Source organism: Trachymyrmex cornetzi, unplaced genomic scaffold (genome assembly GCF_001594075.2).
Source record: "Trachymyrmex cornetzi isolate Tcor2-1 unplaced genomic scaffold, Tcor1.1 scaffold641, whole genome shotgun sequence".
NCBI lineage: Eukaryota > Metazoa > Arthropoda > Insecta > Hymenoptera > Formicidae > Trachymyrmex > Trachymyrmex cornetzi.
Genome location: NW_017299961.1, coordinates 305,114 through 330,856, shown reverse-complemented (window position 1 = coordinate 330,856; position 25,743 = coordinate 305,114). Strand labels below are relative to the sequence as shown.

At 31.3% G+C, this 25,743-nt stretch overlaps 3 protein-coding genes across 5 annotated transcripts; 2 read left to right on the top strand and 1 right to left on the bottom strand.

Annotated features, from left to right (window-relative positions):
- Positions 1-1,390: 1,390 nt before the first annotated feature.
- LOC108766952 (uncharacterized) lies at positions 1,391-4,653 on the bottom strand. The gene is made up of 2 exons (XM_018516541.1): positions 4,531-4,653; positions 1,391-2,758 (listed from the first exon to the last, which is right to left on the bottom strand). Exon 2 carries the CDS (start codon positions 2,504-2,506, stop codon positions 1,391-1,393), a length of 1,116 nt encoding a protein of 371 aa, XP_018372043.1. The 5' UTR covers positions 2,507-2,758; positions 4,531-4,653.
- A 3,209-nt stretch (positions 4,654-7,862) lies between these two features.
- On the top strand, positions 7,863-12,119 carry LOC108766970 (uncharacterized). 3 transcript variants are annotated; one of them, XM_018516572.1, is made up of 6 exons: positions 7,863-8,040; positions 8,955-9,606; positions 10,215-10,460; positions 10,751-11,118; positions 11,200-11,354; positions 11,688-12,119. In XM_018516572.1, exons 2-6 carry the CDS (start codon positions 8,997-8,999, stop codon positions 11,992-11,994), a joined length of 1,686 nt encoding a protein of 561 aa, XP_018372074.1. In that variant the 5' UTR covers positions 7,863-8,040; positions 8,955-8,996; the 3' UTR covers positions 11,995-12,119. The 3 variants fall into 3 exon arrangements, with proteins under 3 accessions (XP_018372074.1, XP_018372072.1, XP_018372073.1); XM_018516570.1 differs by lacking the exon at positions 7,863-8,040 and adding an exon at positions 8,296-8,416; XM_018516571.1 differs by lacking the exon at positions 7,863-8,040 and having other exon boundaries at positions 8,905-9,606.
- A 1,605-nt stretch (positions 12,120-13,724) lies between these two features.
- LOC108766972 (receptor-type tyrosine-protein phosphatase F) lies at positions 13,725-24,476 on the top strand. Its single transcript, XM_018516574.1, is given in 32 exon segments — positions 13,725-13,935; positions 14,159-14,311; positions 14,428-14,702; positions 14,955-15,141; positions 15,240-15,590; positions 15,746-15,895; positions 16,067-16,225; positions 16,309-16,458; positions 16,566-16,690; positions 16,869-17,043; positions 17,400-17,467; positions 17,583-17,778; positions 17,892-18,010; positions 18,255-18,453; positions 18,634-18,942; positions 19,009-19,262; positions 19,385-19,460; positions 19,607-20,145; positions 20,389-20,645; positions 20,816-21,101; positions 21,318-21,405; positions 21,482-21,558; positions 21,670-21,804; positions 21,881-22,021; positions 22,086-22,283; positions 22,514-22,710; positions 22,801-22,857; positions 22,902-23,202; positions 23,495-23,623; positions 23,699-23,853; positions 24,126-24,261; positions 24,402-24,476. Coding segments are annotated over 32 exon segments (5,919 nt in total). The 5' UTR covers positions 13,725-13,733.
- The last annotated feature ends 1,267 nt before the right edge of the window (positions 24,477-25,743 follow it).

The following is a 25,743-nucleotide window of genomic DNA, read 5'->3' as shown; positions in this document are numbered from 1 at the left end:
TTGAAATTCTATTTACATGAGAATAAAATGTAACTTTGTATTGCATCGCAAATCGTATGGAATGTCGTAGATACTTTCAGAGCTTCCAGAGAAGCTAGAAATGTTCTAGATATTGCTACACGTTGTTAAGCAGTTATATGTATACGAGATTCGTATCACAGTGCACGTAAATTGTTTTTGTACTGTATGATGGAGCGTTTAATTAATGAAGTTGCGAGCACATTTGTACGAAATTCAATAAGATACGCTTATGTTGTTTACACATATAATTATCATTTAATAATCGCGGTAAAGTAATGGCTTTAAATAAATTAGCTTATGTAAATAATTAGCATCTGTAAAAACGGCGTTTAATTGTTTTCGATTGAAATTCAATTGCAAACTGTTTACAGAACATGTAGACGATTAATTATTCTCGTCCGCTTGTGAACCTGCTATAGCAAATAATAATAAATAATTCGTATTGTTTTCATTGCTTGCCACTATAATTGCCATGCAATTTACGTTTGAATACAGCACTGTCACGTACCTATCAAAATTTAGTTTGTTATTTTAATATTGTATATACAATAAGTAGGATGTGTATATATTATGATTACCCTACTTTATGTTTCTACAATTAAAAATAAAATGTATGTATATATCTGCGTCACAAAAGAAATGAATTAAGTAGTAACAAGGTATACGTTAGGAGAAACTGAGATCGGTACAGTATATTATCTATAGTAATTAAAGTAATAATTAAATCTGCGAATATAGAAAAGGCATGAGTCCAAGACTCACAAAATTCAAGATTTGAAAAAAAATATGCTACATCCTATCAAAATATAAAAGCTTTTTTGATGAGATTTTTGGGTGGCCAACAAATTAAACTTAAAAAGCGATAAGAAAAAATTTTTTAATAATCAATATGTTTTAATTTTCCATCGGCAATGAGTTTTATGTAAGATTGTATCAAATAATTTCATAAACGTTGTCCTATCAGGGTTGGATTATCTTTTCTTCATTTTATTTTAATTTATTCTTGGAGCCTTTATTATTCTTATTTAAAATTTCATAATGTTGCCAACAGAGAGTTAATTCCAGTGTTTTCGAAATTGTTTTGCTTAAGTTATCTGATATTGTTTAATATATACAGAAAGATAATTAATTATTGTTTAACATAATTTAAAATAAATAAAGTATTTAAGCAAACTATAAAATCTTTGATTTTTTCATTCAATTTTAAGAATACTTAATAAGAATGTTACAAAATATTTCTAGAGAGAGAGATTCTAAAGTAATAAATCATACTAACATCGTGAAAAAAAGATGAATGATGAAAATTTTATGTTTTGAGATTTTTATGAAAAATCTATCAAAATTAGAGTCCATTTTAGAGTTGTTAGCTTCAAGCACCTTCAACAACTCTAACCGTTGCCTGATTTTCTAAGAATCTCTCAACTCTTTCCCTAAATTCCCTATTAGACTCCGGTAATGGTAATCGCGGGCCGATACCATTACCAGCGAGTCCTTGCAAATTCTGAAGAGCTTCCGACAACCGGCGATCGTGATCCAAGATATCTGGCTTGGGTGCTGGGGGTTTTCTCTTTTGTAGTGGCAATCTCGTCGTCTTTGATTTGACAATGACATTACCGTTCTCTGGCAGTTGATTCATCATTCCGCAAAACGCAATCTTTGCGCTTAGCAGCGACCAGAAGATCTCCAAAAGAGAAGCCATCAAGACGTTTAAGGTCAGCAGCATTCTGGCATGCATGGAGCTCTCAAAATGGCTATGCCGAAAGGTCTCAGTTTTTTCCTTCGTCAAATTCATTGATCCTTGTGTAACGTTCATTGTGCTTTTATCCTGAAAAATTTCTTTGGATATCATCATCCTTTCTTCAAACATGAACGACGCTTCCGTCATCGTGGGATCATTGTGATTTTTAGCATTAATATGAAAATCTGATGTGTTAAACTCGATGTTGGAAGATTTGAATGTAACAGGTAATTTACTAGAATCGTTAATCTTCATAAAGTCATAATCTTCAGTGAAGTTGAATGAATGATCCTCGGTCGACATAATATCCGCGTAAGTATCATTTGTGAGATCCTTGGCAGGATGAAGGGAATAATGCGGAGCATCGAGGATTTTCTCCAGCGGCCACATAAATCCATTGGTGCTGTTGGAAGCTGCCGCAACGTCGAAGATCGTGACGATGAAACAGAGGATCGCTGCTACCAGGGAGAAGAGGTTACCATAGAAGAAAACAGCGATGTTCCGGTCGATGTACCAACGTCGCCAAGCGAGGAGACCTGTCACGAACGGCACCAGGCATGCAATAAACAAAATCGGGCCCTGCAAGGACAAGGCGAGAGTGCCCAGGAGGAGGGACAGCGTTCCGAGACTGAAGTGGACCAAGGACAGTCCGCCGACTGTTGACGCTGAATAACGACGCTCTGATGGATACAGAGACGACAGCGGTGGTTTTGTTTTCACTTTGATAACGTACACGTTCTCCGTCATTGTCTTCTTAAATCGCGATTACACTTAATTGCACAACAATTTAATTCGAGGGATCCGATCGAGAGAAAAAATTACGTTAAGTATGTGTTTGGCATATTTGTTCGAGATAAACTCAATTCATGCAAGTTTGCACAGTCCATTGTCTCTCTCACTTATATTTTTAAAAGTTTGTATTTCCATAAGTATCATCCAGTGTCACAGAAGTATAGATCTTATCCAAATGGTTTGTAAAATATTTTTTCCTTCCTTGCACTGTCAAATAAAAAAAATTAATAAAATGTAGTAAATGCTTGCTCGTTACAAAATATATATAATAAAAGAATCATAAACATAAAATATTTCATGAACGTATTTACAAATTAAAATGTTACATAAGCTGTAAACATAAAAAATGTATAACTTAATACAATTTTTTAATATAAAATAATATATAGAAACAATTCTCTTATCGTTTATTACAATTTTTATTAATTTAAAAGCTAAAATAATACAATGTCTCTTTGAATGATATTTTAATATTTCCACATTTTTAAATTTTTATATTAATTTATTTTTATTATTATATTAGCAATATAAGAAATTATGTATATATACCAAGCGCAACGAAGACTAGTAATTTGATTGATTGGAAAGCAGATTATAAAGTTAGAAAATTACGCAAATGATGGTGAATAATCAAATGAGTCACGATGCGCGATCGCAATGATCTTACAGTCATTTATGATTATACCGGACATGTAATCTATAATCAAATTTGAGACAAGATCAAATCGGGAACGTTTATAACGGGCAAAGTCGACGTTTTGTATAATAAAAGAAGTTGCATCTACTTCCGTGTTGCTATCAAGAACAACCGACCAATTACAGTAACCGCTTTTTTACTTAATTGAAGTCTTCGTCGATCTCCGCAGATTTTCCTCCGCGTGCCGCGACTTTGTAAGATAGAAGTTTTACGCAATCTATGAATAACAATCGTTCGCTCATGACTGACTGCAGCCAGTCTCGCGCAACACGGAGCTCACATCATAATAAACATTTCTGTCATAAGTGAAGTCAAAGAATAAGATTTCGTTGAATGAACTTATTTAAAAATTGATATTTTTTACGTTAATACTGAAACGCTCTACAGAATAACATGAGATTGAAAGGGCATTGTACGCGGTAATTGAAGCAACATTCAAGTATAAAGAATTTATTTCAGAGCTGTGCAATTAAATTAATTCAAAACTAGTTTTTATCTTGTAATTTGGTTTATATTTATTGTAATTTATTCGTGCGACCGATTCAGTTAATAGGTTGAAGGATTAGACGCGTCGTTACCGATCTTTTACTTTTTTCTCTCGTGCTAGTATTATGTAACCGATTACGAGACGTTGCAATTATGTTGCAAGTGTGCTCTTGTTTCTTTGGTATTCGTTTTTACGTCGAATTAGCACGTCAACCCGTGTGAATCTTCGGTGAAATTTCTGACAAACAATGAACGTGTGTTTCAAGATAAATAATTCAAGTATGTGTAACAAGAATAAACTATATAAAAATTGTATGTATAAAAGTGTACAGTTTTTTTTTATTTCAATGTTATTGCAATATTGTATAACATATAAAATTAAATATCAAATTTTTGAGAATTATACTATTTATAATTATATTAAATTTTATAAATATTATTTGATCCAAATAATATTAATTTTGCTATCAAAGTTTACAAATCTAAATTATTTTTTAATATTTACTACATGTAATAATTGGTTATATAACCTTTTTAATAAAAAAGATTAATTTTTATTAACATACTATATCACACAAAACATTTTTTGTAAATATTATTAGATAATTAAATATTTATACGTTAATTTGTATTACATTAATTTTATATCAACTTTATGTTCATAAACATACAAATGTGAAAATGCATATCTAACAAAAATATGATTACGTAAGTAATAATTAAATTTTATAAATTTTATTTTATTAGCGAACTTGTCTACGAAATGTGTACTGATGGTAGTATATGAATCACGTACTTTTTCCGTGCCAAGAATTAATTTCGGTTCAATCAACTTTTAGAGAACGCACTTTTGGATATTGTATTTTGATAGCATTGAAACTCATGGCTTGATAAACGATCACTCGCGCGCGGTACTTGAGTAGTGACTGAACTACGAAGACTAGTCTTCGTTGAAATTGCTATGAAATACTGAACGAGCCTCCCACGCAACCGACTTGCAGTGAAAGGGACAACATAGAACAGCGCCGGATAAGCGTACCTTTGACTAGCATTAAATCCTGTTCACATCATCGACGTGCCATACTTGAGCGGCAAAACGATCTTGGCAATGAGAGATAGATATAATATTATCTTGCATTTTCTCTTTACCATATATCACATTGTTATACATGCAAATATGCAAGAAAAAACAATGGAAGCATGAATAAAACAGAAGAAAAATATAAAAAATAATTACTTTTTAAATAATGAAATTTCTTTGTTGTATACTTGAATGTTTTAATAAAAAAAAGAGCAAAATGTTAATACATTATCATAGCGAAAATCTATGTATTTAAGTATGACTTGATGAACCTTTTGGAATAATAATCACCTTACTTGTCTCTCACGAAAACCCTTCCACTTGGTGTGAAAGTCCCGTTATAATCGAAGATAACTTCTCAGAGAGCAAACATATCCCAGGATCTTAGTGCATGAGCCAACCTTTATTGTTAGCTGCAGAAACACGTGAGTTCAGCATACGACCTTTCCATGGATCATCTGCAGATTACATTGCGACAGAATTCCCATAGAAATGTGTAAAACAATGAAGAAACGGTACAAAATCTTTCAATTGTTACTATTTCGTTAAATTACAATAAATATAAAAGAATTATATTTTCAATTTGATGCTTTCGAGCACCGTTTTATGATCGAATAAACCAAGAATTGACCATCATGATTGTTAATAATCCTAAATTAGAACGATATTTAAATTAATATTCATCGCTTTTAATTACAGAGAAATTTTATCATAATCAATTTAATTATTAAAAGTTACTGATTTTCTTTTATAGTGAAACTAGTTATAAATATATTTTTTATTATGTAAGCATCATAAATTTCTATCTAATGTGAGACAACCTTAACTAAAAGTATATAGAATATAAGAGATAAAATCGTAGCACGTCTCTTCAAAATTTCTTCAACGTTTCTTCACTATAATAATCATGGCTGGATAAGGACTAAGATTACCTAATGCGATTGCTTAACTGATCCTCACAGGATTATTGTTATTAATGTCGCTGTATAATTCAGACGACGATCGAGAAAGTATAGTTCAATAAAGCGGCAAACAAACTTGCACATTTCACCATAACAGTATCTCAATGGATCGCAACAATCTATTAAATTAAACGAAAGAGAGAACTTTCACGATGTTACAGCAAAATCATTCTGCCGTCAACAAATTATTCATGCAAAAATTATGAAGCGCTTTCGAGAAAATCGAACGTTGGCACTAGAAACATCGAACTTCCTGTAACATCGATTGAACCGCAAACTCGTTCAAGCGGATGAAGTCGCATTTTAGAAAGATTTGCAAAAAATCAAATAATCCTAGTGCGTGACTCTGTATACATGGAGATAATCACGATCAATGCATGATTTGTTGCATGTGGAACAAGTCGGAAGACGTGCATTAGAGATACAGTTAGACGTTGTTGCTTGCTTTGCTTGGCATTATTAATTGAAATAAGCGATATAATATCTAGCATCGCATTTTATAGATTTGAAAATATATGACAATCACAAGAAATAATGAATAAATAATCACACATATCTAGATTTATTTAGAGATGTAAATATAGAGAGTAAGCTCATCAACTATTTTGTTTCTAATGCGTCATTGACACGAAAAATTTATGTGAAAATAAAGAGCCCTTTAGAAATTTTCAAATTTCTTCAAACATCAAAGACCAGGTAGAACATAGAATCATAACGATATCATAGGACGTCATCATGACTTCATTTGTTACTTATAAGTAAACTTATAAATGATAAATAAGATCATGATGACTATTATGACTTTTGCGTTTTACCTGGAAAGATATTTGATAAAAAAATCTGAAGTCACCTAGAGTAAGTCGCAAAACAATTCGATTGATAGTTCGAGCGTGAAAATATGTCGATCAGAGGATTGATCTGGTTTCTCTTGTGATATCTCCTCGTTTTCTCTGTACTTTCACGTGAGCGTGCATCTGTAAAAATATCCCGAAATGCCCGAAATGCCCGAAATGCGTGCTTTTGGCGTTTCCGTCGTACGGGCCAAGCGCGCCGTTTCGAATCCTTTCATTAAAGTGACTTTTCGGCCGTTAACGTGCCGGTATTCCTAAGTGTACGAGAGACATATACTCGATACTCGGTAAGAGCGAGCAAGGCATACAACGTGTTTGCGATCGAAACGCATTTGTGTTGGAGCAGCTGTTATTCTATCGGGGCACGCGTCTCAACGGTCGTGGCAGCTGCCCAGAAAATCAACTATGGTATCCTCACTCTGAGTTCTTTCCACGACAATCTAAATTGCAGTCGTTTTTATTTTATACATGCATATAATTATACCTTTACTAAAAAAATGTTTTTATATTATGTATGTATTAAAATATGAAAATTAAGATAAAGTAATTTGAAGTATGTAAACAATAGATATTAAATCCACGCGAACGTAATGAATAATTAGTGCGACATAATAGTATAATATTTATTTTTAACATCGTTTCTTTTGAAGCTTTTTATTTCCTTTTGAAAAAAATGCATGTTATATTTTAACATTTTTTAATATTTACTATGGAAAGAAAAATATGTTTGTTGTTTTCAAATATTTTTTTCAAATATTTACTATAAAAAGCGAATGATTATTAATAGAATGTTCAAAAACGTCATGGATTTTGCATAAATATTTATATTAAATCGCGAAAATCTCTTAATTTAGTCCAATAATAAGCGCAATCTTTGGTAGGCATTTAAAGTTTAAATTACATCATCAGAAAAGTTGTTCGAACAACAGAAGCAACGGTCAAAACTCTGGGCGAAGTATATTATAGTTGAAGGGCCCCCACTCTATGAAGGGACACCGGGCCCGTATTACATGAAACCCCTCCGTGACAACCCCCCGAGCAGTCGCATATATACGCGCAGATACGAGGGAACGCATGGAGAAACGCCCTTTGCGCATCTGCTGTTAAGGGAACTTGCGAGACAGTTTAACGAAGGCAACGGTCGTGAGCACATCGCGTAGAGAATGAAAGTGCGCATCCTTGACGGATACTTTTACGCGCCAACACATTGCATTCTGTCCACAAAGAATTAATCTTTATTTTTTTAATTAAGATTAGAAATTTAAAATTTATTATTAACTTTAGTCAAAAAACTGTAAACGCATTCTTATATAAGTGACGTTACTAAAAATTCATCGTTATTTCAGAACAGATCATAATCCTAATTTAATGGCCGTGTTCTTCGAAGAAATCGAGTGATCACTTCAAAATTGGTGTGTTTGTGATAATGCCATTTAATTGTTAAGTTAAAAAGGGATTAGAAATTCGATGTGTAACAACATTTTTTGAAATTTATATATAAGATGTGTAAAAAAATTTGCAAGTTAATATGCGAAATTGACTCGCCATCAATCCAAATAGTGAATTTCGCATTGGAGACTTGGCGATCTCCTATTTATGTCAGTAGTATGCTAGTTATACTCGTCAATCGATCTTAAATCCTAGCGATATTGGATATTTGCTGACTCCTAGTTAATGCATAACAGTGCTTAGAAGACTCATCAATTTGTGCGTGTTCATAAAAGAGATTAAATTGTGATCGTAAAAAAGATTGTCAACAATATCAGTGAGATTTATCAGTGCTACATGGTATTTAATAATTTAGTTTATAAATTTTGAAGATCTAACACGCATGTGATTACTTCTAAATATTCAGTATTTTAAAAGTTGTCGCAAAAAGTTCGAATCAATTATTATAAATAAAATTTGCTAAGCAAAATATTTATTAATTCTTATCATGTTTTGTACTTGAATTTAGAGAACATTTTATTTAAACGGAACTGGCGACAACCAATAAAAATTTGCCAAGTAGTTATTCAGATCTTGTTAAATGTACTACTTATTTAGCTAATAACGTCTCAGATTTAACCATTTAACTCTCAATTTATCTCTACGAGTTAATGCCAGATTTATTCATTAGAATCATACTAGCACGACCTAATTCTTAATCATCTTCTTTTCTTAATCATTTTTGTCATCCTCATTTTCTTTCTTTTCTTCTTTTTCTTCATTTTGACCATTTTCTCTTTTTAATCATTTACAATCATTTTTATCTTCTACGTTTCCCAACGCTCATTGCGAAGATTGCATCGCAAAAATGCCTATTTTTCTTTTTTTATCGATAAAGCGAAATACACGTCATTCGATGAGATAGCTACGAACAGCAATCATGGCTCAGCCACCTGAATCGGTGCCGGTGCATTGCTACACAAATCCGTCGTTTTGCCGTCAATCGGAGTACATCCCGGACGATCATGTTAACGACCTACCGCCGCCACCACAGCAATTTCAAGGAAGCGACGATTTGCCGCCGCCTCCGCCGCCGTTGCAATTGCAATGTCACGTCGCGGGTCAGAGCAATCCGGCCTTCCAAGCCCCGCCGGAGACAACGTTAGACGTTCGCGAGTCGCGGGATCGGTATTGTTATCTGGAGGGTAACAGGGCCCCCACGCACAGGAGATACGCCAGTCTTCCGGTGGAGGAATCTCGCGTGACTTACAACCAGTCCTCAAGATACGAATACATAGAGCAGGACGAAACGGAGAGGAGCCAGTTACCGCGCAGAAACTCGTCGAAGTACGAGTTCATTCCACACCAGCAGGTGCAACAACGTTCCACGCCAGCGACCAACCAAGACGATCGAGGAGGGCCGCAGACGCGGACGTGTCGTAGCAATGCCGGTAGATACGCTATTATACCGGGTGATCAAGATTACCAAGAAAACAACTCGCAATGGAATAATGCAAAATCGCCACCTCGACATATCAACACTCCGCAGGGTAACCTTTCAACCTTTAGCTTCAGTTTCAGAAATATAAGAGCCTTTCTTCGTGTTTGTCATCGGTTATTTAAGGATATGTCACATCTCAAAGTATTACAAAAAATATATAAAATTCATAGATTTCATTATTACATTTCTGAATATCTATATAAATTTTGAGTACAATTTTTTTATTAATTTTAAAATTATTTAATTTTATTGCTTTTTCCTTGATTCTTATGTAAAGTTGCATGTTGCAGTATTTACTTACGAATTTGATAAGAAAGTAGTATTACAAATTAAATTTCTTTATATATCATAAAATTCTAATAAATATTTGTGCAAAAGTTTATTCGGATCCACTTATTCATTTAAAAGAGTTATTTATCTAAAACTACAACAAAATATGATAGCCGTTGAGCTGCATAAGCCAAATTATTCGTTTAATTTTTTGCAATTGATTTCAAAGCGTATTTACGACTAAAACTGGCTCTTTTGACTGATTTCTTGACTGATACTTTTAGCTAATATTGTACAGTCAAAACATTTTAAATAAAAATTATTTGATTATTTGATATAAATTATTAATATATAAATTATTATTCAAATTTGTACAATTTGCAACAGGTCGTTACATCAGAGTACCTTTGCAAGAAGAGATTCCGCCGGCGCTTCCGGAGAGAAACATGCAAGAACTCTCGGTGTCGCCGAAGAATAATTTAGCTACTCAGAAACTACACGAAATATTATCTACACCCAGAAAACCGAGATCCAGATCCGAAGAGAGAACACTATCACCGAAGAGGCAACAATCATTCAATCAAACCAGCACACCGCAACGAAGGGCACTTACTCCTGGCGGATCTCCAAATGGTCCGAAATTTATTATTGCATTGTCCTCTTTGATGCTCATAATATAATAATTAATAATACTTTTACGACACGATAATAAATAAATATTGTACAAGTTAAATTTGGATTCAATTCATCAGAAGACAGAGAGTACAAAATTTTAGAGAAATATGCTTAAAAATTAAAAATATCTATAACTTCTTTAGATACCATACTTTCATTAAGTTGTTGATCATATTTCATATTAATTAATTTTTAAATACTTTTTCAATTATTAAAATAAAAGTTTCTTTTTCTGTTACTTCTATCAGGTCGCACTTTTAGTCCAACGCGCACAACTCCTCAAAACACACCTCAGCGAGTCTTCTCGCCCATAGGACCTCAGACTTCGACTCCTAATAAGGAATCATCAGCTCGCAGATGTCTTCCTCTGCTGGAGAACTCGTCCCGACAGCAGGACCTTTGTCCAGCCAATAATTGTGGTCGGCTTCGTTATGTTGGCACTGCCCCAGTCGATTTAATGAATATGAGTCATGAGCCGCCACCTCGCTATGCTTATACAGAAAGCGGCCTCGAGTCCATGCCAATGATGTCCGGATCGCCCAAATATCAGATGGTACCCGCTGATAAGAAAAATTATCAAAGCGTAGAAAGCGCATTTTTAGCTCGAACCGCCGTCGTAAGTGATACTAAGCAGATAATGATACAACAGAGATAAAAAGAAATAATCATTAGTTTAACAAAGATTTTCTCTTATTAGGTACCACCATTATCTCCACCGAATAGCGACGCGAATACGACTCTGGCGAGTGGCATGGAAAAAAGTGATAGAAAGAGCGCACCAATACTTCTCATATTAGTCGGTCTCCTCACATGCGGCCTTGCCTTGTACCTGTCCTGGTCGCAAGGAAGAAGGTATAAGAGGTTTTCTAATTTTAATAAATTAACTCTTAAAAATTTTAAATAAACTTATTAAAAGGTTAATGAGAATTGAGCGTAAAAAAAGTGCGTAAAAAGATGCGTAAACTTGAAATTAATTTCAAAGTTAATAATAATCTTCAATATAATACTTTCTGATGTTTTATCTTATAAGTACTTATTATTTTTTTAAAAGAGAACTTTTCAAATAAAAATTCTAATGTTCGATATCAGTTTTATACAAATGGTAATTAGAACATTTTAGAAGCATGTGTTTTATATACATAAATAATTTTATAATCGACATTTTTAATAGAAAAATGTTTGTAGATACTACTTTGACAGTGCAGTCGGTTGCGGTGCCTGCTGCGCTTTAGCAGGCGCATGCAGAAGTCTGCGAAGGACCTGGACAGGACTCGGCCTAGCTGGACTGTCGGCATTGAGCTGTGCTGGTCTTTTGCTACTTGCAGCTAAATCTCCAAAGGATGGCACACCTCTTCACGACATCACTGCCGGCGCTTTGTGCGGGGTGTCGGTTTTAGGCGCTGCTTTGGCCTTGTTGGCTCTTCTGAAACCAAAATGCAATCTCGGACGTCATAGACGCGTACATTCTTGGATACCACGGTTCTCTCCTTAAGCCTTATAATGACATTCTGGAGACTGTTAAATATAACAATAACCATACTTACTTTAAAATTGTTCTTATGAAAGAGGATATGTAAAAATGCTACTATAAGGTAGTTTAATCATATATAAACATTCTTGCCACATATCTATTATAATTAAAAAATATCATTTTATATAAATATCGAGATGAAATAAGTTGTTTAAAGAGTATCTATTAAGAGTACACTTCAGGAAGTTGTACTATGAATGGAAAAAAATATGACGTTTTCCAAAAAATGTTCATTGAAGTTAATAAATTTTCTTCTAATCTTGAAAATTTAAAAATTAATCTTCTGTTCAATCAAATATATATATATGTACACAATGAGATCTCAGTAAAAAATTTAAAGTGTATAAAACCTAGATCATTATCGTTTATAAGTACTGTTAAACAATATTGCTTATAAAGACCATTGCTCATGCTCTTATAAGTACTGTTAAATACCATTGTTTATAAGAATCATTGCTCATGCTTTACAAATATAATTTTAGTCTATTGAAATTCATAAATTCTTTAAAATTTTGCTTATTTACGTGAATACGTACAATTGTGATTCTCATATTCTCGTAGACACGAATTGTTCAAAAATTATTACATTTAAAATAAATCATGTGTACTTATTAATATTATTATATTATATAACATATTAGGCAGCTTTATAAATAACACCATCAAATTATGACATCATCTTTACGTACAAAGATTTCAAATTGGAGATATAAGAAACGACTTATTTTTTACAAAAATTATTATTTTGTATGAAATATTTTATAGAAAATAAAAATTATGTGAAAATATACTGTATAATAATAAAATTTCGAAGAATATTTAGATACAATTTTATTACCGTCCTTGCTTGTTCCAGCGAATATTAAATTTATATGCGATATAATTATTTATAAAATTTCGTAGCAAGCTATAAATTTCTAAAAGTTTTATAATTTATGCAACTCTACTCTGTTTGACCACGAAGAAAGCGAAATAACTTTCAAAATATTTTCAGGAAGAAAAATTAATATAAGTAAATATCTATATATAACAATATAAACATATTATCTTTAGTCATTATATGTAATTTTGTTATTATCAAAAACGTGCTATTTCATAAATTATAAATCTTTATTAGATATTATTACATTTACCTTGTTTTAAACTTTTATTTGCGTAATGTAGAAAATCAATTCACAGCATTGTTTGATTTATTATAATATAATATAAAAATGATATATGTACATCCTGCAGAATCGTCATTTCCTGATGTGTCAGACACATTTAATAGATACGGAATCTGTTATCGCGGATTTATAGAAGGAAGTCGAGTTCCTTTCTACCAGTTATTGCCTGTCGTCCAACAGTCTGGATCGTGTAAAACCAACCATATACTTCAATAAAAATTTAATTTTCTTATTAATTTATCGTTTTTAAATCAAATTGTCGTGCTGAATTGCACTGAAGTGCAAGCTATTATTTTTTAATAAAAGGCAGTGACTTGATCACACAGGTTTTATTTAAATGTATTCGATGGATAAGACTATTATTCCATTAAATCCAACTCGGCATACATTTTTTTAAAGTGACACAATGTGAAATAGCCTAATTAATTAGATATATGATATTTATTTTGTTACATTAATTGCTTTATTTACTTTAATTTCAATAATTTTTGAACTTATAAAGCACGTATGTTTTCGTTAATAATGAAGAAAACAATGATGGATACGCTAATGTTCTTTATTTTCGCGAGTTATGTGCTACATATTTTTGGAAAAGTAACTGTATTGCGCGGACCATTATTCTCTACAAGGCCTGACAAAATAAAATTGAGATGTCTCTCAGAGGATGATGGCGGCGCTCTTGTATGGAACTACAACTTAATCTGGCATTATTATCAAGCTGAAAAGAACAATTTACGTAAGTTATGAATAAAAAAACCGCGATTTTATAATTTGCAGAACAAAATATATTTATGTGTTTCATAAAAAAATTATTATTTGTACTTTTACATAGATACTAAGATTCTTATCAAAATTTAGTCAATATCTTTTAAATAAATTTGATATATAACATTTAATAGATATTTTTACATTTATTTGCGGCAATGTATGTATTATAGACATACTTATCATTATTTCAGAGTTTCGCGATATAATTGCATATAACAATAATGCAATAAATTGCAAAATGAACGCAAACGTAAGCTGCTTGAAGGCATGGACTAAATATGACTGGTATCTTACAAATTCTTTAATAACACCTATGGGTCCAGTATTTGATCAACGATGGGAAGGTAAAAATCTCTTTTGCCGTTTGACAAAAGAGTATAATATGTATAGAATGTATTATAAACTGTTACAAACAAAATATAACTTTGACATAGCTCTAAATAATGCTTAAAATTTTCAGAATTTGAAGAGTATAAAAATCTTCAAGATACCTATGATTATGTAAATGAACTTGGTACCGAAGTAAAACTCTCTTTTTCGGTTCGTGCATCTCACGACGCGCATATATTAATTTGTAACGGTACAAATTATCTCGAAGCTTCTTGCTATTGGATTATAATAGGAGGTTGGCATAATACATTGTCTGTTATACGAAAATGCGCAACGGGAGTGCCTTTACCCGGAAAATTTCCCGCAGCAGATTCGAAATGCAGGGAACCATTAGTTTCCTTCAAGGTAAATACACACACACATATATATATATATATGTATATTGTGTTTCTCCTACTTAAAGCCATCGTACTTTTTTACTTTACATATAATAAAAACGTTTCTGAAACATATCCCAAATAAAAAAATTAATCACTTTAAGATCTTTATTCCCTACCATTTACAACATCATCCTAATAACAGAATCTTCACAAATCTAAATCCGCAAAAATTGTTAGAAGATCTTTATGCCGCATTTAAAATTAATAATTAATACAGCATAAACCACTATCTGAAAGTGAATGGCGAACGTTTGTTATTATGTGGAACTCTATAATGCGGAGAATAATTGTTTATGATACTGATAAGATTATTATGACATATGTAGACGAAGAAGAACCTTCAAACGATAATTATCATATGTTTATTAGAAGTGTCACAGCGATGTTATTTCGATTCCATATATGTAAGTACAGATTTCTAATAAATTTCTATTAGTAAAAATTATTTTAAATCGAGCATCAAATAATGAAGAAAAATTATATCCACAAATGAATTTTTCAGATGATTTTCTGCATACAACTGTTGAGAATGCAATTTTAACAAGTCCTGTCTTCCAATTTAATAACGGAACAATGTGCATACAATTGTTAATTGGTCTATGCGCCGAATGCGAAGCAAATATAGTCTTGCATGATTTTACTAACAATGATGTGTTTGTAACGGTAACAGCAAAAGGCTCGAAAGCAATTCATGGCTTACCTACGTGGCAATCTATCAAAATCAAGATAAATTCTTCAGCAATCGATTATAATACTGACAGTAAAATGATAATCGAATTGATTCCTAAACTAAATAAATACAGGTCGAATCCGTTGTGGGCAATAGCGAACGTTCGTCAATGTTCCCAAAACGGTGAGAATCTTGTAACTCTCTTTTTATTTTTTTACTGTATTCGGAATTCTATTGCTACTTTGAATTACGTACTTTGTACGTTCGTCAAACATTACAAAGACTGTCCACAAGTTAATTTGTTTTGTACGTATAAGTTAGTTTATTATTTTTTTTAGGAGCTTTGAGAGAGGGTTTTATGATTTCTGGGCAAGATTGGAATAACCAGCTTGAATATTTTTGGCCGAATGAGACGTGCCAAAAATTATTTTACGATGAACATGCCACCGTGAAGCATTTATCGCATGTTAAATTTGACGTAAATTTGGGTACTTACTAACAATTATTATTTACGTCATATAATTAAAGTTAATAATATAATATATTTTATTCATTATAAGTCTTTAAAATAATAAGTTGGAAAAATTATTTATTCACTAAATCTTTAAATCTACAAGTTGAAAAAAATATTTTTAAATATAAAAATAATGTTTTAGCAGATACTGACACATATTGTCCTGAAGGAAAGATTGGACCGCAATGTTTATTTTCTTGTACTCATCATCTAAGTAGTAACTCTGACTGCAAAGGAACTGAACTTTGTTATGAAGATGGTTGCACGTGTGCTCCAGGTTTTTTGGGAGACAGTTGTTCTGAATGTAAATAATTTCTAATGTTATCAGCACTATTTTTATTTTTATGTATTGCGAAATATTAAAACATTTAAATTTTGATCTTTCAGCTTGTAATGCATATACATATGGTCATGACTGTATGAAGACATGTGGCTCATGTTCCTACAATGAACAATGTAATAAAGCAAATGGAGAGTGTAGTAAAGGTTGCAACAATAATAGCGAAAAAGTTTACATATCACCTTTATGTCAAACAAGTAACAATCTTTTATGTAATACATAGCATGCTGTTTTTATATTATGTCAATTGAGCAATATCTATCATTGTTAGATACAAGTGTACAAATAATCAATCATTTTACAGGCGTAGACAAGCCCGACAAACCTACAATTATTTCGATAAGCGAGACGACTATTCACGCCGTTATTCCTATAATATGGAAGGACGAATATGATAAAATATCGATTCATTATTCTTTTGACATTCGAGTAACATTTTAAATATTTTGAAGTATTATTTTTTTTTAATTCCTTAAAATAACAAGAATTAGCATTTAAGTAGTGTGTGTAATACAACAAAATTTACAATCGATACAAATATTTGGATATCGTCCACTCGATAATAAAGTGAAAGGAAGAGTTTAATTTTATGATACATTTTTTACAGACAAATATTGAATATATTGAGCAACCATGGAACGAGTTATTTCGAAATATGACACAACTTACAGGAAATTTTGAGAACTTGGAACCTGGTGTTATTTATCATATCGGTTTGATTCTGGATATTACTGGTATAAAAATACATAGTGATTGGCAAGTAGCCGAAACTAAATGCAATCGTGAGTCAATATTTATTTAATTTAAAAATTAAATTAATTAATGTTAATTTCGTAAACAATTATTCAACCTTTACCTTTATCATTACACTCTATATAAATGGAATTAAATAAATCAAAATTATTATATTATTATTACGTATTTTTATTATATAGAAGCAAATTTAATTTTTTGTATAATGCAAAATTATTTAAAAATAATAAAAAAATTGCAAATTAACTTGTTAATTAAGTAATTAATAGTCGGAAGACTATCTTTATTACTGTGAAACTCGTAATAAAAATATCATTTTAGTTTTTTATTTACTTTTATGAATAATACAGTACTTTCTATAATAACTCTTTGCATTATGATGCAGCGGTTAAAAATTTCAACATAACATCCAAAGAAAACAGCATCACTATTAATTGGCAACTCAATCCAACAGTATGTAGATATTTTATATTAAATTTGATTCAGATTTCTTTTAACTTTGCATTTAAACATTTTATCACAGTATTTCGAAATAAATGAAATTCACCTTTGTTTCTTTTTATCACAGCAATTATATTCATGTCCGACAAGTTGGTATTATCTGACAGTTTACAAAATAGATACGAGTACGGTAGTCAGTTCTTTAATACCTACATCTTTTGAATACGAATTGGAATACTTGCCGTCATATACTTCTTTTGAAGTGAATATATATCATAAAAATCATAAGTTATTTTCTCAGGAAATTCATACGCTTGAAGGCGGTGAGTTCACTTCAAAAGAAAGAGTTTGTATATTTTTGCAATATAGATATGTATTATGTTGCACATATGCTTTATAAATTATAAATAAAATTTTATACAAATATAATTCACAGTCCCATCTAAAGTGTCAGATCTTCAAAGTATGTTGTCGGCTAATACAGAACTTACTCTGATTTGGAGAGCTCCACTTGAACCGAACGGAAAAATAGAGAAATATGAAGTATTCTTAAAGGTAATAAATGCAGATAAGAAAATTGATTATCAATTAAAATCAATTAAAATTACTCAATTTTGTATCTCAAGTTGATTTTTTTACATTTGTTAGTGTTCCACAGTATTCGAAATATCAAACTACGATCAAGCGCAGTATTATTAAAATTGCATGCAAACATTTAATTTTTACTATTTCAACATTAGATTTTTCATTGGAATGTGCTTTAATTTATTATGTAGATTATGCTTTGTATTAATTCTAGGTTGAAGAGTACTTTGGTTGTAAGAACTTAAAAATATCTACACCAACTAATCACACTATTACAAATTCTATTACAAATGTACCAACCATCACAATTCGAGATTTACATCCGTACAGATCTTATAGAGCGCAGGTCAGAGCTTATAATTCACGACATTTTAGCATGTTCGCAGAGACAACCTTTAAAACAGCACAGTCTGGTATACGTACATCATTTACTAGAATTATTGTTAATATTACAAATAAAGAATGCCAATCAATTCATTTATTTGTTTATTAATTTCTAATAATACTTTTAGTAATTATATATTGATATCTTATATATATGTATACGTATAAAAACTTCTTACAAAAAACAATAAGAATCAACGGTTTTATAGAGATACCATCAGAGATATTTAGTAAGTTGACAATGCAAAATTGGAAACTGTCATGGAGTCCACCTGAAGATTGTACAACGATTTCGGGATCACTGAAAGCCAGAATAAGACTACACGGCATTAGTGACGCTGTTAAATACTTTAATATAACCAAACAAACTAGCCGCAATTATATCGATTTGAGTGGATTAGATCCGAAATTAAACGGTCTCGAGCGATACATGGCAACAGTATACGTAATAAGAGAATTTATGAGCAAAGAAAATGTCACCGCTTATAAAAAAATCGAGTTTGAAACTCCACCGACAGGTAAAACTTGATATTATTAGTACTTTGATCATTTTTTCTGTAATCATAATGTAATTGAAATAACAGCTCCGCCTGGAGTAACCAATTTAGAAGTCGTCGAGATTGATACTCGTCAAAACTCTGCAATGATACATCTGAGATGGCAAAGTCCGCTTCCACCTCTCAATGGAAAATTACGTGTTTATAGTGTCCAATTATGTGACACATATAGTAAACATTGCTCAGATATTCAAGTTCAATTCAATGAGTTTTGTGACTTGTGGGACGATTATATTTGTAAAGTTATTCACAAACCGTTCATATTTTCTCAAATGATTAAGGTAAAATAATGTTAAGATCCACGACTTTTTCAATATTTCTGGTAAACATAAATAAATTTTGTGGCACAATAGAAAAAATAAGCTAATGAATATAAAAGTCATATGAAAAATATGTATCATAGATTTTCGCGTACAATATGGACGTTACTGAGCCAGGCTTCCCAGTCTTCGTGACTCGCGACATGCTTCATAATACAAGTAAAATTTCAAATTTAGTAAATAATTGCAAAAATGTATTATGTGCAATAAATAATTATTTAGTCTTCTTAGAATTTTTCCAAAATATATTGTAAATTAATTTAAGAATTGCTTCGAATAAATATTACAATCAGATTACATTTTAGCACCGGATGCACCTGGGAATTATACTTTTACAATCAACAACAACAGCGTGGTTGATCTAAAATGGCTTCATCCTTGGAGGACAGGTGCTCCTCTTAAGTCTTTTCGCATTCGAATAGTAGAAACTTCCTCAAATCTGAGAAAACGCCTTTCCCGATCATTCATGGGCGAAATATTTGAATATCCGGTGATACAATACATGCGTAACTACAGCAAACAGTTATATTTGTTTCCGTCAACGCAATACATTATCTATATTGAAGCTATGACAATTGAAAATAAATCCAGCAATACAAAGTTCGTGGAAGTTTATACGCCTTCAACTGCAGCTTTTGACGGCGTTCTAGACGTGGTGGACAAATTCGATTCCACGATTTTATTAAATATACCGTTTGTTATAAACGATACTCAAGATAGCATGACGTATGTCATAGTAAAGGGCCATAATCTTTGCGAGCAATATTTGAAAGTGCCTGAGAAACTACGAGCACGAGCAAGCATAAAGATAAACGAAATCGCATGGATAGCTGCTGAAGTTTCTGTATGTATATAAAATAGTTTTGAATTCTATGCATGATTTTAATCATAAATAATCTTGCAATAATAATTAAGTAATAATTGATTAACTATAAAAATTTTTATAGCTGTAATCTTGTTTTATGTACATGTAACTAATTAAAATAAAATTAATGTTACCTAAATCACAATTGAAATATTAACACAAATGATAGCTTTGAAATGCTGTATATTTAGAATAAAATTTTTTTGTTTTCAATTGTGGCAGACCAGTGAGTTTGCTGGCAAACAATTCACGGTCGGTGATAATTATATTTATGGTAATGCAAAGAATTGCCCATTACAATCTAAAGGATATTATGAAATAGTGGTTATCGTAACTGAACGGAATTTATCCACCGAGTCCATCATGCTTTCAAGATCGGTTCTTATTGGTGAAGTCCCACCGAAGCATCACGAAGCGTGGCTCATACCTGTCATATTACTCCTTGTTGTGGCAGGCGTAGCTGTTTACTTGTATCGAAGGTAGTATCTTTCCACTTCTTAGATGACAAAGTAATACTGCTACTTTCATTTATTAATATTTGTCGTGCAAACACTTTAGACAAAATCATCTACTGATACCACAAATCAAATTCAATGCCATACAGATTAATTTTATATCTATTACAATTTAATGTGTAATTTTTTTACAGGAAAAAGCAGAAATTAACTGAACAGTTAATGCAAAACGAGATGATTTTGTCGCAAAATATTGAGAACTTCGAACAAGAAATGAAATCTTCGATATCGAATTCAAAACAAGATCTATCTACTTCTTCTGACAGACAATCCCTATCGCAGACAATCATATCGGAAGTACCTATCGCTGCAAATAACAACGAAGAGAAGGCGGAAATGTCATCGTTAGTGAAGGTGAAAGATTTTGAAAATTATGTCAGGCAGGCGATACAGTCAGGATTGCTCGATAAGCAATACGAGGTGAGTTTTCAATTTTGGTTTTAATTCTGAACTACTAAATTGCCTTCTCGAGTTCTGAAAACTTAACATTTCTACATTGAATTAAATAACACACAAAATCTTAATTATATTTAAATCTTTATCAATTTATGAAGAATCGTACAGTTTCCTTTACTATAATAACCACAATTTACAAAAATATAATACAATAAGATTATTTTGCGATCTTTTTTTGAGACATTTCCAAGAGGACAAACTAAACCGTGGGATTACGGGAAATTACCGCAGAATAAATCTAAGAATCGATATGGAAATCTTATTGCGTGTAAGTAAAAAGTTGACCATAGAATAGTTTTGCGCAGCACTGACTTAATATCGCTTATTCGTGTTGATTTGTACAGATGACGAAACGCGTGTGATATTAGAGAAACTTCCGGATGACGCTCACTCCGATTACATCAACGCTAATTACATCACCGTAAGCCCTGATTAATCATAAATGTCTCAGTTTCGAAGTATAAATAATATTTCTGTTCACATAACATTAATGACAATTTTTTAATTTAATTGAATTTAATTATTCCAAAAGGGTTATAAAAAGAATAAGCACTATATAGCAACACAAGGACCCAAACCTAACACAGTCATCGACTTCTGGCGCATGATTTGGCAGGAAAATGTTCTTATTATTTGCATGTTGGCGAATGTGATTGAAAGTGGAAAAGTAAGCTTTTTGGTGTATGCTTTCGTTAAATCATTATCGTTTTGCATAAATAGTTTAATGATAATGGTTTTTCTAGACAAAATGCGAACAATATTGGCCGGATATTGGCAAGAAGAAGAAATACGGCGACATTATTGTGCTAAATGCAAAGCACAATGTCTTCGCTGATTATTGCTTTAGAACTTTCAATGTCACTTGTGGAAAGGAAACTCGTAAGGTACCAACATTTTTTATGCATATAGACGCAATAACTTTTATTAAATAATACGCATCAATCGTAGATAGAACATCTGCATTACACGGCTTGGCCAGACCATGGAGTACCATTATACACGCACTCCGTAGTCACGTACTTGAAGAAATTGTTGGCAACACCACCTGGAATCGGACCCGTGGTAGTCCATTGCAGTGCTGGCGTGGGAAGAACCGGGACTATCATTTTGTGCGACATTTGTCTCCGTCGAGCAGCGGCGGAAGGGGTAATAATATCTTATTTATCGCTTCGATAACGCCATTTGCATGATTAATTAACTGTATTCAATATTTATTTTAGTAGCACAATTATTGGCATAGTATTGCCCAAATATTGACTCAACATTGGCTCAATATATCTTCAACATTTAATCAATATATCGCTAATAAATTGCTACTAGGATTAGTACATAAATTATATGAAAGATAATGATTTTTATCGAATAAAATTGTTTAGCTGGTTGATGTTTTCACCGAAACGGCGTCCATCAGGAGCGAAAGAGCTAATATGGTGGATAATAAACAACAATATCTGTTAGCGCATTTGGCATTAGTAGAATGTTTGCTTTCTATTCCAACTACATTGCCGTGTAATGAGATGTTACTAACACAAATCAAGGCGTTAAAGAAAGAATTGCCGCTTCAACAGCAAAGGTATGTCTTAACTCGACTTTAATTTATGTTTATTGTTGAATTGTTTAAACTAGGTGATATTACTAAAATTGATTATTCTATGACTTTTAGATTACAGAGTACTGCATGGCAAGATGAAGCCCTGCGACAAATCACGTCTATTATAATGTCCAAATTTTTACTAATTATATGATGATAAGCCACGAAATTAGATTAATGTTTTGTATAGTTAACAATAAATTCTTGATATAGTGGAAAATACTAGAAATATTTAGAAAAAATGTATTTTATTTTGTAGATAAGGTCAGTAGAATATATTTGAAAAGATACCCAGCATCAGACGAAGACAGCGACTATTTATCCGCTGTTTATGTAGACGGAGTAAAAGTTCAGAATCAATATCTAGCCTCACAACTTCCCATGCCATCAACGATTAATGATTTTTGGCGAATGATCGCTGAGTTTAAAGTTGAATTTATTCTAATGCTGCAGCCACCTGATTTTCAGGATCCTGTATGTCTTTTTCTACATATTAATACAAATTATATTTATGAGAAGAAACGTTTAACAAAATCTAAATTATATAATTGCAACAATTGTTTTTTAAAAATATATGCGCATTGTGTAAACAAAACAAATCAGCTGAGATAATTTATAGAATATAATATATAGCTGATTTATTTTCTTTACACAATATATATTGCGTATATATTTTTAAATTATTAAATATATCGAAATTGTAATAATTAAGTTACATAAATGCAGTTGTGTTTATAAATGCAATTATATATCCTTGAAATTACAGACTTGCTGCGTCATTGCTCCTACAAGCGGCGAGTTTAAACCAGTTCCATATTTGAATATCATAATGAAGGAAGTCGTAGAGTTGGAATATTATACATCACAAAAATTGTTGCTCATTGATAGTTCCGAGGTAAATCAATCGATACGACAATTCGACAGTTTCCATTTGTTACTACCTATTTAGCTTGATGATGTTTTATCATAGAAACCCTCGAGAGAACAATCTGTTACTATACTGTGTTTAACGGAATGGAAACCTGGAAAGGATCAACCACCACCACCAGTTATAACAATGGTGACCCTTTGGCAAGCTGCGGAAAGAATTGCGAGAGGCGATGGACCTACTGTCACACTTTGCCAGTAAAAATTATATACATATTATGATATTATTATTTTAAATCCAAAAGACTGTCATATACTATAATTCAAATTATCGTGTTTTTTTTTAATAATAAAAAAACATTTTTTTTACATCTTATACTTACATATTAATTCACATAATAATTTAATATTAAATATTTTTTCAGAATTCTTTTAAATAATTAAGTATATATTTGATTATATAATTAATTATATATTTTTTCCCAAGCAATATTTCGCAAAATATTAAAAAATATATAACAATCTTTCAGCGACGGAGTAACTGGATGCGGTCTCTATCTAGCATTGAGTTTCCTGTTAGAACGAATGGCCGTAGAAAGAGAATGCGATGTTTCTTTAGCAGTGCGAGCTGTTAGACGATCAAGACCAGATTTTGTTCATTCCTTGGTAATATAATTTTAATAAAAAGAAAAAATGTTGATAATTTTATTGATACAAAATTGTATTCTTCATTCTTACTCTATACAAAAAAATTATAAGAAATTTGAAATAATATATTCAAGTAAGAAACTTTATTTAATGTTTAGGAACATCTGGAATACCTATACGATGCAGCAGAGACATATTTAAAATATTTTGAAACCTATGCGAATTTTTCGTAAATTAAAAATAATTTATCAAGATAAGATAATAAAGCAGCATTACATTGTATAATAATAAAAAATCGAATGTAGTTGCAATATGCATATGTATTAAATACTGATAGATATTAAGTATATTAAACATTAAGGTTTTGTAGTGTAACCTAGAAAATATTTTACTTCAAATCAACAATTGTATTTTTGGAAATATATGAAATATTGTATTATGAAGAATAATAGCGAATATAACTTTGTGCTTTCCTCAGTTTTTCTATTATATGACCAAGGTAAACCACCTTCGTGTTTATGGATACGCCATATGCGACATACATGATATCTTTTATCCGATAATGCGGGAATGCGCATATTATTAATTCGAAATGTTAAGTGATGTAACTTTTAAGAGTAATATCGTTAGCAGGTAAGTGAATTTGATTTATTATAAGAAATTCAAAATTATATATATATATATTATATATATATTATTAAATTATTATATATATTATATACATTATTATGTATATTATGTATATTATATATATTATAATATATATTATTATATATATTATTACATGTTACAATTATATAAAATTATATATAATTATATATAAAATTGCAGGGTTGGCAAAGAGTAGATGTTTTTTTTTAAGAATATACCATTATGTTTCTTTTTAAATATGTTTTTAATGCTTCAAATATGCTTTAAACAGTATTATAAAAAAACATGTTTAAAATATATTAAAAACATCAATTAAGTATGTTTTAAACTGTTTAAAATATATTTAAAACATGTTTTTTGCTAACCCTGTAAAATTGACATATTTTATATACAATTATATATAAGTATATATAAAGTATGTCCATATATAACATTTTTTCCCAGGAAGATATTATAGATTGAAACAAAAGTGTCTAGCGCTACTTCATTTGTATCATGTCAACACTCAACACATTCTTAAAACAAATTTGGTAATTATACGATTTCATTATAAGAGGAAGCGTGGCAAAGCAGACTGTTTGCTATGATAGAGATCCCGAATTTGATTCCCGGTAGATCTAAAATATTTTCATACGCTCGTGTCTCCTCTCGGAAGGAAATGGCAACCCACCGAGAATATCTTTGCCAAGAGCACTTCTCTAAAATTTCGTCGATCATAATCGACATTAAATTGTAGATCCCATATGACTGTTTTCAATAATCAGCGTGCACACCACAAACGTATGAGAGAAGTTATCACGCAGCAACTATTTTCATCAAGTAATACTCTGACGAAAATAAAAATCGGAG

What these genes read in the sequence shown, in the direction of transcription:
- LOC108766952 (XM_018516541.1), bottom strand. Translation starts at nt 2,506, where the DNA reads ATGACGGAGAACGTGTACGTTATCAAAGTGAAAACAAAACCACCGCTG.
- LOC108766970 (XM_018516572.1), top strand. Translation starts at nt 8,997, where the DNA reads ATGGCTCAGCCACCTGAATCGGTGCCGGTGCATTGCTACACAAATCCG. An exon ending in ACATATCAACACTCCGCAGG is followed by an intron (nt 9,607 to 10,214) that starts GTAACCTTTCAA and finishes AATTTGCAACAG; the next exon opens with GTCGTTACATCAGAGTACCT. An exon ending in TCCTGGCGGATCTCCAAATG is followed by an intron (nt 10,461 to 10,750) that starts GTCCGAAATTTA and finishes TACTTCTATCAG; the next exon opens with GTCGCACTTTTAGTCCAACG.